The sequence below is a fragment of the Giraffa tippelskirchi genome, chromosome 4, assembly GCF_054371585.1.
Source record: "Giraffa tippelskirchi isolate mGirTip1 chromosome 4, T2T-mGirTip1v1.2.pri, whole genome shotgun sequence".
NCBI classification, from domain to species: Eukaryota; Metazoa; Chordata; class Mammalia; order Artiodactyla; family Giraffidae; genus Giraffa; species Giraffa tippelskirchi.
Window position 1 is genome coordinate 79,175,288 of NC_137278.1, and position 14,180 is coordinate 79,189,467.

General features: G+C 43.8%; 1 protein-coding gene across 1 annotated transcript in view; it reads left to right on the plus strand.

Moving 5' to 3' along the window:
• Window positions 1-4,376: 4,376 nt before the first annotated feature.
• SLC8A1 (solute carrier family 8 member A1) overlaps window positions 4,377-14,180 on the plus strand; it is a 384,185-nt gene continuing 374,381 nt past the window's right edge. The window contains exons 1-2 of the mRNA XM_081483159.1: window positions 4,377-4,515; window positions 4,613-4,766. Of these exons, the coding sequence (XP_081339285.1) occupies window positions 4,728-4,766 (39 nt within the window). The 5' untranslated portion in view covers window positions 4,377-4,515; window positions 4,613-4,727. The remainder of the gene's footprint in view (window positions 4,516-4,612; window positions 4,767-14,180) is intronic.

The following is a 14,180-nucleotide window of genomic DNA, read 5'->3' on the forward strand; positions in this document are numbered from 1 at the left end:
CTGAACCTAGAATTAACCAAGAAACTTAAAAAAAAAATGTCAGTGTCCATACTCCAGACTAGTAGGAGCAAAATCTCTAAAAAGTGGATCTGGGCTTCAGTATTATTTTGAAACAACTGATACTTACGTGCAGCCAGGGTTGGGCAAATCTCTTTGTACTTTCTCAGCTTGTAAAAATGAGGGTAATCATAATTCCCTCATTAGTGCTTAAGAATTTCTTATCAAAAATTTAGGTTGTAGATGTCAGATAAATTTACTATCTATACAACTAACTGGTCTACACTCTCATTTTGGTCTACACTCTCAGAAATTCTTAAACAAATCCAAAGATGGCAAAGACTTTTGTGAGACAGAATAATATTTTAAAAGGAAGGGGAAACAATATAGTTTCTGAACTTTCCTTACTTGTAATTGCTAAGGACGCTTTAGGTCATGCTGCATAAGATTCTGAGTTTTTAAAGAGATAAGAGCATATAATGTCATTATTTCCAGGCACTCCAGTGGTGGCAGAAGCATTAAGACCATGGCTTAAGTCACCCACAAATTCAGTCCATTTCTCCCTTAGGTATCTTTGTTATGACCATTTTCAAGGGCTACTGTCTGGGCACTGTGGTCACTACTAAAATATTGTCAGTTCTCAGAAAAGTCTAATCAGTAGTCAGCAATTGAAGATGCAGTGAGGGAGCTATAGATCATAGGCAATGCCAAAGAAAGGAGATTTATTGAAAGAGCTAAAGTACAATCTTTCAGGGACATTGCTTCAGAACTGGATTCTGAGGAATAAACTGCCTGGTATAGAGGACTCTGGGGATTTCATCTTGAGTCCCTATTGATAGAGTCCTTGAATCGATGTTGATGAAAGTTTGTGCAAACTTAGTGAAAAAGTTTATGTTCTCTAGATAAGGTCTTCTGATAAGAAAATTAATGTGACAAAAAAGAAAAATCTTCCTCGTACTGGAATTTTCTGAAAATGGCTCTGTTGGAAATTAAATCCTGAGAGTATATTAGAGAGGGGATCATAGGAAAAGAGGAACATACAGGAAAAGAAATATTGTAACCCAGGAAGGATGCAGTACCCCCTTTATTAATTATATATAGCCACACTCTGTATTTATAAAATTGGAAAGCTCACAGCAGCTTCTTTCATTATAGAGAGAGAAACTACTCTCAATGATAGGGACATCCGCTTTCCTGGATTATTCATTGTGTAGAATTCCATATAACGAAAACCACAGCATGAAAATGAAAGTGTTAGTCACTCAGTTGTGTCCAGCTCTTTGCGACCCCATGGACTGTAGCCTGCCAGGCCCCTCTGTCCATGGAATTCTCCAGGCACAAATGCTGGAGTGAATACCCATTCCCTTCTCCAGGGGATTTTCCCAACCCAGGGATAGAAGCCAGGTCTTCTGCATTGTAGGCAGATTCTTGACCATCTGAGCCATCAAGGAAGCACAAATAACAAAAACCACAGCATAATCATTATCAGTAATGGGATGGCCTGATTATGTTGAACCTAATTATATAGAAACTTTTATTTTTTGCTTCATGGATATAATTTTTATGGAAATTTACCAATAATAATAATACCATTTATTGAGTAATTTCTGTGATCAGGCAAGCACATATATGTCAAGCACATTATATACATTTATCCTTTCCATAACTCCCTGAAGATTTATGATCTAGGTTTTCCAGAGAAAGATACTGTGGTTAAAAAAACTTTCCAAGATCACACAGGCAGAGGTGAGATTCAAACCCAGAGAGTCTGACTCCAAAGCCTATTTCTTAACCAGTCTCTATTCTTCTCTGACCCACTAGTTGATCTAGATAATGATTCTGCCATTGAGTTACTGACTGGTAAACTCACCATTGGTAAAGTTTGGAAAGTACAAACTAGATAATGTCCTCATTGTACTGAGGCAGAAATAAAAAATGAAAGTGTCAGGATTTTGCACACGGTCAACTGTTGACTGTAAGTGACTCAAATGCAGAAGTGCAGGTCTCTGGTGTGCAGAGACTATGACAAATTCAGAGGAAGTGGTTGACTTTACAGTGACAGAGCACTGAGGAAGAACGGGTTATAACTGAGTCGACTGGGAAGGCTGTTCCCACCCACCAGCATGGGCCACTGACTAGACGGGGTTCAACTGTTCAAAACAAAATAGAGAAGTAAAAGTTTAATTGTAGGAATAAGACCCCAGAGAGGAGGAACATAGCACTTAGAAGTCACCAAGAATCCCCACAGTCACCCTTGAAGCAAAAACCGTTGAGTCCAATTAGCAGCAAAGAAAACCTGGTCCAGTGTTTCACCTGAGGTTCCTGTGCAGGAGAATGGCTAAAGCTAAGCTCCACTCTGTGGCTGGCCAGGCTGGGGATGCTAAAATGCTTTTTTCTTATGAGGAAATCGTTATCAGACTAAACCAATGAAGGGGCAGATAGGTGAATGGTGAACATGGGCAGAGTAGGAAAAGACGTGGGGGATGGCTAGAGCTATATTAATACACTGAAAAAGTTCCAAGCGCTGAAAAAAACAAAACCAAAAACACCGACGGTAACTTGATCTAAGTAACTCAAAGTGAAACAAATTACAATGAAGTATTTGTTTTCCTCATGATGAAAAATTGTTGACTGGTTTGCTATAATATTGAAATTTGGGATACCCCTGATCACATGTCTAATTTTCCCATAGGCTGGACAAACAAGTAAAGTAGTGCCTAATTCACAACATTTTCATTTGGTTTTAAATGAGCTTGCAGAAAGATCCCCTGAAGGTTTGTAGGCAAATAGTTCTTGAAAATCTGAACCACCTTTAGAATATACCAAATCTTAATAATATCCCTATGGAGTCTGCAAAATGGTTATGCCAACTGTTTGGGATAGATAACAGTGGAGGTCCATACTGTTTAAGTCCAAAGGAAAGAATGGCAATCACTACACAAGAATACAATTAGGAAATAGCATTGCCATTGGAATGTAAATCACTGTCTTCCTACATACAACATTTTTTTCTTTCCAAAGTCACAGCCTGAGCAGCTTATTTCCTTACCTAGAGCTTTGTGCCAGTGATGTAGCCTTTGATAATTCTTGTAATAAAAATCCAGTCATGTATGACATTTAGGAGGGAATGAAAGGTTTGATTTGCCTTGGGGCCCAGGAACCCTTATAAAAATGCCTTTAGTGAGAAATGAAAGGAAAAAAAATCAAGGGGTCATAAATTGAGCCAAATCAAAAATGGTGCCAAGTCACTAGCTACCTTTTAATGGTTCTAGGAAACAGAGAAGACCATTGCATGTAGTTCTCCCCTCAGATATTCCAATTAACCGAAATAGTCTAAATTGGGGGAAAAAACAGGAATAAAGAGAACATGATGTTGTCTTAATGCCTTCTCAACTGCTGACAAGATAGATTTGAGACACTACTGGAATACAGACATTTAAGAACAGGGCTTTTACCACCCCATGTGTCATGTGTAAGCATGCTTACACTTTGAAGAAAATCTGAATTTTCACTAAGTGGTCCATAATAGCAATAACAGGCTGCACCCTTTCTACAACATCCATTCCAATGAGATGTACTCCACTCACATTTTCATTTAGCTCTTGCATTCAGTCAGCTTTGTCCTATTTCCTATGGGTGGAGTCTAGTTATATGCCTTTCCCAATGTCATTTGCAAAGCAGCCACTTTCTCTTCAAGCCTCTTTCGTTGAGTGTGAGCCAAATATCTGCCTCTCACACTCTTCAAGTCAGGACCCTAAGTAATTTTTGTCTGAGGACATATGCTAACAGGGAGGTGGCGACCTTCTGTGTCTCCCCACATGTCATTCTATTCATACCCATTAGTCAGTGCAGTCTAACAAAACGTTTGTGTGAAGCGTGGCTTCCAAGAAAGTTTAACTCATCGCAGAGGAAAGGAACATGTTCTTGGGGAAGAATGATTCCTGGGAATATACAAGTAAAGAAGCTTGGAGTTTCCTCTAACAAGCTGAGTGTCCGCAACCACCAGGAGGAGGCTGCATGCCTCTGTTACAGTGGTCCTCAATCAGGCAGCATCACCATCACTTGTGAGTTTGCTAGAAGTGCAGATACCAGGCCTGTTTCAGATTTACAGCATAAGAAGCTGCAGTCTCCAGCTGATTCATATGCAGGTTCACGCTTGAGGAGCATTGGCCTAGAACATGATTCTTAACCTTGGTTACACATGGGCACCAACTAGGGAAACTTAAAACTTAAAAATAATTATTGATGCCTGAGCACCGGCTCCCCCCTTCCTCACCCCACCCCCCCGCCCCGTGCAAGAGATCCAAGATACTCTCTCTGGGGTGTGGCCTAAGCATTGGGATTTTTAAAAGCTCCCCAGGAGATTCTGAGGTGCTGTCAGAACTGTGAACCACTGGCAAAAAGGCAAAGGAGGGCTACTTTTCCTACTCCTCACACTCTTTGCCTCACAGTCAAACAGCGGGTTTCCTGGAGTCAGAGTTTCTCTTTTCCTGTGACCTGGCAGCCCAGAGCTGCGCTGTAAGTACAGGGGTGGAGGGTAGGGGGGAGTCTACTAAGGAACGTAACTCTGAGTCTGATCCTCCCGTCTGTCCCCCACTCTCACCCCCCGACACAGCTGCCACCGATCTTCCACACTTCAGCAAACCACACCAGTGAGTGGCGAACATCAACTCGTGCTTGAAAAATACCAACTTGGAGCCCGGTTTGAGAAGCTACATCAGAGTCTCGAGATGCGACGCTACAATCTGCATTTTTCACTAGCTTCCCAGGTGTGTCTGATATGCAGCCAGGTTTGTGAACTCCACCGCGGGTCTAGCCTTTCATCCTGCCAAATCATTAAGGGTTTTTAAGGATGAATGAGCTGTCAAGAGACCGAGGGCCTGGTGCAGTACTCCTTTATTAATTATGGCAAAGTGATATATTGGCAACGATAATGCTTCTCTTGGAAAGGGCAGTGAATGGTTCGTCGATTGCTGCATTAGATGTTTCCCAGCTTAACCTTATTGCTCAGCTTTTACTCCTCTCTATTGTTTTAAAAGCTTCGGGGCTTTCTCATTAAACAGCCTCTTGGTCTTTATTCTCAGGTGAGTTGCACTCTTAGAGGGAAACACCAACAAAGGAGAATCTTTCGGAGTTCTTGGCTGGGGAATTACCTCCCCCCTCGTCCTTATCTGCTTGTGTCAGCAGCTCCTAGCTAGCGTATTTCTGGACAGTTCCGATAAGTAGGAAAAACACAGAGTGAGGATTTCAGAGAAAAATCATTGATACATCCCCGGATCCCTTTGCTAAAAGAAAGCTTTCTTTGGCAGAGGGATAGAAAGTGGAGGAAGAAAAATATATCTGGATGAACAATTTCAGAGGTGAGAAACGGGTAGGCAAGCCGGGGTTGGGGTTCTGTCTGTGGGTGAGGCGAGGAAGGCGGCAAAGAAAAGTTGCAGCGCGGGTCTGCGCGTGTAACCCACTGGCTGGGCGCGGGGGAAAGCGCTAGCGCGCGCGGCCCGAACGCACTGCAGGGCCGAGAGCTGAGAGCTGGCAGGACGTCGACAAACCTCCGCGGCAGAGTCTGGGAAGCTGGAATTGTTCCCCTCCGGCCCGGAGCTCCAGAAACGGGCCAGCTCCGCTCGTCCGCGGTGGCCGAGGGCGCCGGCGTGGGGCGCGCGGGGGGCCCGGGCGCCGGCGGCGGCTGGGGGGAGCGCGCGTGAGAGCGAGTGCGAGGCTGCGGGCGGCGGGCGGGCGAGTGTGCGCGGGAGGGAGGGAGGGAAAGAGGGAGGAGAGCGCGCGCGCCGCCCGGGCCCCGGCCCTCCCAGCTTCCCGGCCTCCGCGCTGCCTCCCGCCCGCGCGCACCGGCTGCCCGCCGCCGCCGTCGCTCCTGCTCGCGCCGGCGCTGCACCGGAGCCTACCCGCCGCCCGCTTTGTGCTTCCCCCCGAAGATGGGAGCGACCTCTCCCAGCTCGGGAGCTATTTAAAAAGGAGGGAGTGCGCCGTCTTTCCTACTAGCGTGGAGGAACCGGAGAAGGATCCAGTCACACTCCCCCAAACCAGGTAGGATCTTCTGACGGGTAGCTGAAGGGATTTGGTCAGATACCGCCAACTATTTTCCATTTGTTCAGGAGGCTCCACTTCCCTCCGCTTTGGCAAAGGACCGGCTCCTAAATTGTGTGTGTGTGTATGTATCCCTGCCCATATCTGGGGTGTACGCGCTGCTCGGAGAGTGAAATTGCTCAGGCTGGTGCGCCTGGTCGTTGAGTGTACCCGCCTGCCGGAGGAAGAAAGGGCTGCTAAGGAGGGGTGCTGCACCCTGCACCGCCTTGGGCTTGAGGATTCAGGGTGCTGAGAGCGAAGTCCACCCGGAATGCAGCGCTGCTGGGGGTCCAGGCGTCCCCACCCACGGGGCTCAGCTCCATGGTCATCATCCGTCCCCCTGGTAATCCCTGGGGTCTTCCCCAAGCCCACACTCGCGAGTTTCCTCTTTTCCGGCCAGCCCTGGGTGCTCCTTCAGTAAGGACTGCGGAGAGGAGGGAGGTGTGGCCGGGGCGGGCAGGCGAGGGAGGGATGCAGCGGCGGAGGAGGGGGGAGTGGGCTGCAGGGTCCCAGCCTTTGGGCACTCTGCTAGAGGATGCGTTGGGGATGCTGCGCGCACAGGCATCTTGCCCCCGAGATTCGAGGGGAACTTTGCCGCTGCATTATCCGCCTCTGCCTCTGGAGCTTTGCTGGCTCTTGGGGAAATGGTCTGTGTTCTGAGATATGAGAATATCCTTCTTGGCTCCTCCTTAATGAAGAAGAGGGAGGTCTTATGGGTGGACAATCGGCTACGGAAACCAAATCCGCACAGGCGATGCTTTTAAAAATACAGTATGTGTGCATTCTTGGCGTATAAAATCCCCCTTCCCTCGTGGCTTCTGGATGAATGGCTTGGGCTGGCAATTCGTATTTCCCTCTCCAGACAAAGTGGCAATGGATGGGTTGTGAGCAGAGTGATCGAATGTAACAAAGAATTTTGTGAAGAAAGCGTTGTGCAGGGTGTCCGCAGTCGGTGGAAGGAAAGTCCGGCTTTGCACTAGGTATTAACTCCCCTCTTGCCTGGCTCCCTTGCAGGCGCTATCTCTCTATTGCTAGTCAGCCACTAGTGGTTGTGAATATAACAATACAAACTTTGTCCTGCTGGAGGTGTCAAGACTAAAAACAGAGAGAGAGAGACAGAGAAAGAGAAGGATATCAGTAGGTGTACTGGAAGGAGCTTTTTAAAAAATGACGGTCGTAAAAGACAGTACTGACATCCGTGTCATGGAGGAGCTGGTGGAGTAGGTGGAGAGCCTGATCAGATCTGGTTAAAGGCATAGTTTCTCCAATTAGAGCGATTGAACATCTACACTGTAGTATCGGTGTGAAGATATCCTGAGGGAAATGGGGAGCAGTCAGGAGGGGATTCTGAAAACATACCTCCCATCCACCACCCCCATAACATACACACTCACTCCTCACTCGCAGGTTTCTCTTTCTCAGAGCTGCTCCTGCAGCAAGTCAGGCAAAGAGGGAGGAAAATATATTTAGATATTCCATTCATTTCAGAAAGGAAAACAAAGCTGTAATAGGAATGATTGCTTTTAGGTTCCTCTTTGTACTTGGATTTACCTCTATGGGTTTGCTAAACTTGCTTAATTTTGAGGTTAGCATGAAAAGAAAAAAAAAAAAAGGAGGAAGGAAGAGAACTAGCTCACTCCATCTTTGGGGCCTCCTGAATGAGAAGGCGGGGACAGATCCACTTATTTCATCAGAAGCATAATGTATTTTCTTAAATGGTTTTCATTTTAGGGACTCTGCCTGCTTGAAGGATTCCATTTGGATCTGAGGGCTAGTTCGTTATTTCTCCCACCTACTAAAGAAGGAGCCTTGATTTTTCTCCCCTAAACTGGCTCTTTGATTAAATATGGCATGATTAATTCCTAGGGAAAAAGTAAAACAAACAAACAAAAACCTGCACAGCGGTAAACTGTTATTCACTATTGAGCTGTGCAGGGACAGCAAAGGATGTCAATCAGACTTCCTTTACTCTGCCTTGAAACCTTAGCAGGGCTGAAAGAGGAGTGCAATGAATTAGAATATGAAGGCTGTGCTTTACATCTGTGTATCTACCTACTGTCAGTTTACTTTATCGTTACTATTTAATGGTTTCTACTGTATCTTTTCAGATTAAGTACTGGATAACCCTTATGTTGATCATGAAAGGGAAGAAAAATGCATGGCCCCAGCAGTGTTTTAACTCCAAATAAAATGACAAAAAGAAGGTGAAATTACAAAAGGAAGGTGAAGTATAGTCAGTAACACCTACAGGACTATTTGTAGGAACTGTATTAATTGCTCTCTCTAATAACTCACTATGTTTTGAAAATATTTCAAGAGAGCTTCAGCATTTTGTTAGCAAGCTATATTTAACATGTTTTTTATCAGACAAAAATAGTTTTATCTTTCAAAGTAAACGCATATCTCCTTTCCTGTAAGTAGTTAATCTGTTTCTTTGACAAAATAAATGGTGAAAAAAGCTCTGTAGATCCTACTAAGTTGCATTTCCCCTTTAAAGAAAGTATAAAGCATGCATTTAGTTTATGGATGGGTTATTCTCAAACTAAGTGCATTTGGGGACTGTACCATCTGGTTTTCATGTTGTAGTTCAGTAACAGAGGCCCTTTCTCTGTGATGCCTTCAGGTGGAGGGAGAAAAGCAAGTAGGTGAGAAGCAAGCAATCTGTCTCATCATCATGGAAATACACGAGATCTAAATTGAAATAGAAATTAAATGTGGAAAAAGAAGCACACCTAAAGAGGATGGTAGAGCACATAGCTTGCACGTTTTATATTTTTGCAGTGTGTATCTATGTTGCTTTGCTTTAAAAATTGTTCCTTGACATTGGGCTGACAAAACTTAGGAATCAACGTGCTGAGATCTCGCTTCTTCTTGAGCCTTCCACCCTCTTTTTATTGTTTTCCTCTAAGGGATAAATGTCTTTTGTCAGAATGTCTTTCAGTATCGTACATACCTCTTGGTCAGACCCCTCATCATAACCTGTACCAAATAGTCTCCATCTGATCAGAATCCTCTGCTCCCTCTTGTGGCTAATGTTCTCCTGACTTTCTCTAGATTTCAGAATCCATTCCCTCAGCTGGCTATCTATTTGGTTCTAATTTTCAGTGGTAATTGGGGCTAATGAAGCTGGTAGATTGCTGAACTAGCTGTTTCCAATTTTCTCTCTGAACAAAGGGAGATCTATCCCCAGAGATGCCGAGAGGTCCTTGAGATTTAGCGGACGCAAATGTCACTTATTCTCTGACTCTTTAAGATGGACTAGGTTCTGGGAAAGTGAGCTTGCAGAGTCTTGCTATGAGATTTTGACCTGAACTCAGAGCTAGTTCGGTGGGGCCTCATTAAGTGCAGTGGGATTATTTTCAGTTTTCTTTTTTTCTCTTCCAAAAGATAGCTCTCCCTGTGTCAAAGTGTCTGCATCTCCTCTGTCTCTTTTCCTGCCTCCCTCTGTCCTCAGCCTCCCGTGCATGTGGGCATACACACACACACACACTCTTCACAAAAGATATTTTATACAACACGTATTTTGAAAACTTCAACTAATAAATGACTTAGATTCTCAGCAGGGTTTGAAGATCAAGCTGCTCTTTTTTCTGAACTGGAGACTCCTAGGGTAAACTACTCTTACTGGTATGTTTTCATCACCAGCAGTTGAGAATACAAATGAAATCAGGAGTCTTTTACTGGTGTGTTGATTCAATTTGGAAGACAGTTGCTCCCAGCTCTTGTGCTTCAGGGGTTTTCTGTAGGCTTTCTTTGCTGACAACTCTGTACTGAACCCTTAAGTGTTCTATGTCTACATTTGTGATTTCTCCTTTGATGGGTGCAGTCAGGAGACTAGAGTAAGTACAAAGTTTCATGAGAATCCCATTTTCTCTTCATCTGAAACTTTGTAGCCAGTTTTCAGGAGGAAGAAGAGACCATGGGGGAGGGGAAAGTGCTGAAGTGATGAAAAGCAGCTCAAGTGATGAAAGTGTGTTTGTGAGCAGGGGCAAGTGCATTGTAGGAAGCTGCCTAGAAAGTGATTTGAGAAGCACAAAACATGCCTGGATTCAAAGCATTTATCTATCGACCAGTGTAGGATCAGGAATTCTTACTATTACAGACATTCATTTGAATAAAGTAATTCTATCTAATAAACCCCTGATAGAATGCAATGGGATTACCTAGAAAAGAGTTCCCATTCATTCTCACAAACCATTCGCATCTGTTCATTTATTAACTTGGATGGTTTATCAGATCATCTGGCAGATAGAGAAGTCCCCAGGACCTCGAACACAGGAAGGTGCAGAGGAAGTGAAAGAAGTCTGAAACTGGGTTGCTGTCCAGCTAGTGCCCCTAGAGGGCCCTTCTAATGGGGAAGTGCCAGGAAACTGGAGCCAGGCTACTGAAGTTGGGGGCTAGGAAGTAGCCATACAGAGGCAAAGACAAATTGGCACCCTTAAATTTTACTTCCAGGGCAGCAAAGGTAACAAGAGTTTCTTGAAAATTTAGCTTAAGTCTTCTGAGACTGGTGAGATATGTCCCCTAGTGTGAAATGATATCCTTAAAACCTTGAATGGCTTCTGCTGTGTCATTTCGGAGTATTCATACCATTCACCTAGAAAACTAGTGTGATACTCATTCAAACATTTATTTTTGCATATGTAATAGACATAGAAACATAAAATGGAAATATTAGAATCCATCTTAATTTTTTAGAAAAGACAGAAAAATTCATCACTTTATAGGTGTCTTTGTGTGTGAAGTCAGAAAAATAACTTCATGGTTGAACCTAATGTGAGATGAAGTCTAACAGACATGAGGGTGATTCAGCAATTTACTTTAACCCAACTATGACATTTATTGAGCACTCAGTGTATGCACTGCACTGGGCTTTTCAGAGAATGCAGATGCTAAAGAGGAGTTATTTGAAATTCGTTGAACACCCAGTATGTTCCGGATGTCAGTCGAGGCACTTTACCTATTTTCTCATGTAATACCCTTGCAAGGAAACATCCTGATCCTGACTTAAAGATGAAGACTATGGCTCAGTTAAAAAACTTGTCCAAGAGTGAGTCGACGATGGTACCAGTTTTTGAGGCTTTTCCAAAGCCTTGCTCTTTGTTCTTGTTGATGTACAGTCTAGAACACCTAAATACTGGGCCAAATGAGATAGGTGGCTGTGGCTGTCTAATAAGCCCAGTGCTCTAGAGTTGAGAGGAAGAAGAGAACATTGGAAAAGGTTTCTTGGAGGAGGGGCATTTTAGTTCATTTTCAAAGAATGAAAAGGCCTTTGAAATAAGCAGAGTCTTGCTATTTTTAAAACATGTAAACCAGCCCCAGCTAATTTATGACAAGGCCCACCCCAGAGCAAGGTTAGGGCCATTTCCAAACTTCAGACCAGCTGCATGTGCCAGTCAGGACCATGCCATGAGGCCTGTGGATCTGAAACAAGTGATAGCAGAAACCATCGCACACATGTGTTTTACATGGGAAACCAAAATGGATGATGACTTTCCAGCACGCCTTGAAGGAGAGAAGCTGTATCAATCTGAGAGGTGAGGCAAGGAACATAGCCCCTGCCCACCTGTTCCTTCCTTATATTTGATGGTTATGGTTTCTCTGCCACCACAGGTGGTTTTTCTTTCCTTCTTGAGCACCAAATGGCTGTGGTGTTTTCTCCCTGAAGCTTTTTCGGCTCCTCACTTCTGCTTTCCCTTCAGGCACAGGACCCAGGGCCCCCTTTGGCTCTGCTCTGTTAAGTGTACAGCACCCAGTTTTAGCAGGTTTAGAGAATCAGGCTGCTTACTCTATACACCAGCCACCACTTCCTCTGTGCTTCATGGTAGAGCCCCCAGAGTGAGTGGCATCAGACAAGGGCAAAAGGATAAAGCTTGGGGAGGAGCTCAGGGGCTCTGTCATCTGTGTTCCTTAGAAATTGCAGATCACCACTCTTCTAAATTCTACCTTTCAAATATTGGTTGATGTGAGCCCCCTGGAGCTGAAATATGAGAGTTGATATGGGATTCAGTTGGTAACTCTTCTCTACTGTCTTTCTTCTCCTGGCTGTGCAGCTGCCCCTGCTCCTTTTTCTAGAACTTCTTCTCATCACTTCTCACGCTGCTTAGAACCCTACGTAGCTCTGGAAGACCACATCAGAGGTCATCTAGTTCTTTTTTATATATATATTAACAAAAAAGCAAATGGAGGCCATATGAAATTAAATGAATTCATAGAATGAAATGGGATAGAGTTGGATCCAGATGTGTGACTCTCAAATTATTTCACCAAAGCTACATCTCTCTTTTTCTTTGATAATGTTAATAGAAGGCCCTAGACATGTGCCTGTGTTTTCTGATCTCAGGAGTCCCTGCATGTCTGGTAGTGATTTCCTCAGATGGAAGGAGAATGATGACTTTGCTTCTAGATCAAGGGTATTGATGAATGTAATGAAGCAAGCTATGGCACTCAGACCAAAGTTCTCTGAGGTCAGCAGGCATATCATGCATGCATGTTCAGTTACGTCCGACTCTTTGCAACCATCTATGAACTAGGCTCCTCTGTGCATAGGATTCTCCAGGCAAGAATACAGGAGTGGGTTGCCATGTCCTCCTCCAGGCAACAAGCATGTCATATTAGTTTTAATGTTTGTTTGAATTCAACGAGTGGCATATTTAACATTGTGCAAGGTCCTTAACTTCTCTGTGCCTCATTTTATTCATCTGTTGAAAGTGAAAGTGAAGTTGCTTAGTCGTGTTCAACTATTTGCAATCCCATGGACTGTAGGCTCCTCCGTTCATGGGATTTTCCAGGCAAGAGTACTGGAGTGGGTTGCCATTTCCTTCTCCAGGGGTCTTCCTGACCCAGGGATCTTCATCTGTTAAACGGGAGTAATAATAGTAGAGAGCCTTAAGGGTTTTTTGTGAGGAATAATACATAAATGCTTATAAAACATCTGGAACTGCCTATAGCACATGAGTGCTCAATGAGGATTGGTCCTTACTGCTTGAGGGACGACTGTCCCTACCTGTGTGCCTTTATGTGGACATTCTGATGGTGGAAGGTTGTCTTGGAGAGCCGGAAGATAAGGACACACATAATGGCTGCTTCAAAGGTCACAGAACAGTTTTGTTTTGTTTTTTAATTAATTTATTTATTTTAATTGGAAGCTAATTACTTTACAATATTGTGGTGGCTTTTGCTATACATCGACATGAATTAGCCATGGGTGTACATGTATAACTCCATCCTGAACCCCCACAGAACTGTGTTTTAAAGGGCCACAGAGTAAATAATTTGGGCTTTGTGGACCACAGGGCCTGTCATAGGTACTCAACACTGCTGTCAAAACGTGAAAGCAGCCATTGACAGTACTTAAATGCATGGACGTGCTGTGTTCCATAAAACAGTTTTTACTTACACTGAAATTTGAGCATTGTGTAATTTTCACATTATGAAACAGTGCTTTTTAAAAATGTTTCAATCATTTCAAAATATATTTAAAAAATAGGCATTATCAAGACAGGTGATAGGCTAAATTTGACCTGTTGGCCATAGTTTCCTAACCCTCGAGACACAGATTTTAAGAGAAACACACCAGTCACCTTAGGGGCTGCAGGAATCCAAGCAATTGGGGTTGGTGTCATGGGAAGAGAGCTGGCCTAGAAACTCAGAGACCTTGTTTTATAGCTTAGCTTTGTCACTTCTGAGATGTGTGGCTTTGGGGAAAAAGTCTTTTAAGTTCTCATAGCCTGAGTTTTCTTGCAGGAAAAAGGGAGGAAGGGGCAATATTAGAAGACTTTTAAGGGCCTTCCTAGCAATAAAAGCAGTTTTCTGAAGGGGAATTGGATATTCAAAATGGGTCATAGAGCAAAATGGGTAGAAGAGCATGAGAAAGGAAAACAGGGTGTGTATTTGGATAATTTTCAATTTGTAGCTCATCTGTCTACCAGGAACAGTAAATCTGGCAAGTTAGACAGGTGTTGTATAATGGATGATGACCTTGAATGCCAAAGTGAGGAATTAGGATATCATAGCTTTGGGCTGTCAGCAAAATTCCTCAATTTTACAGATCAGGCTGAGAAAGGGAAAATGACTTGTCCAAGGCCACATGACTGGTCAGT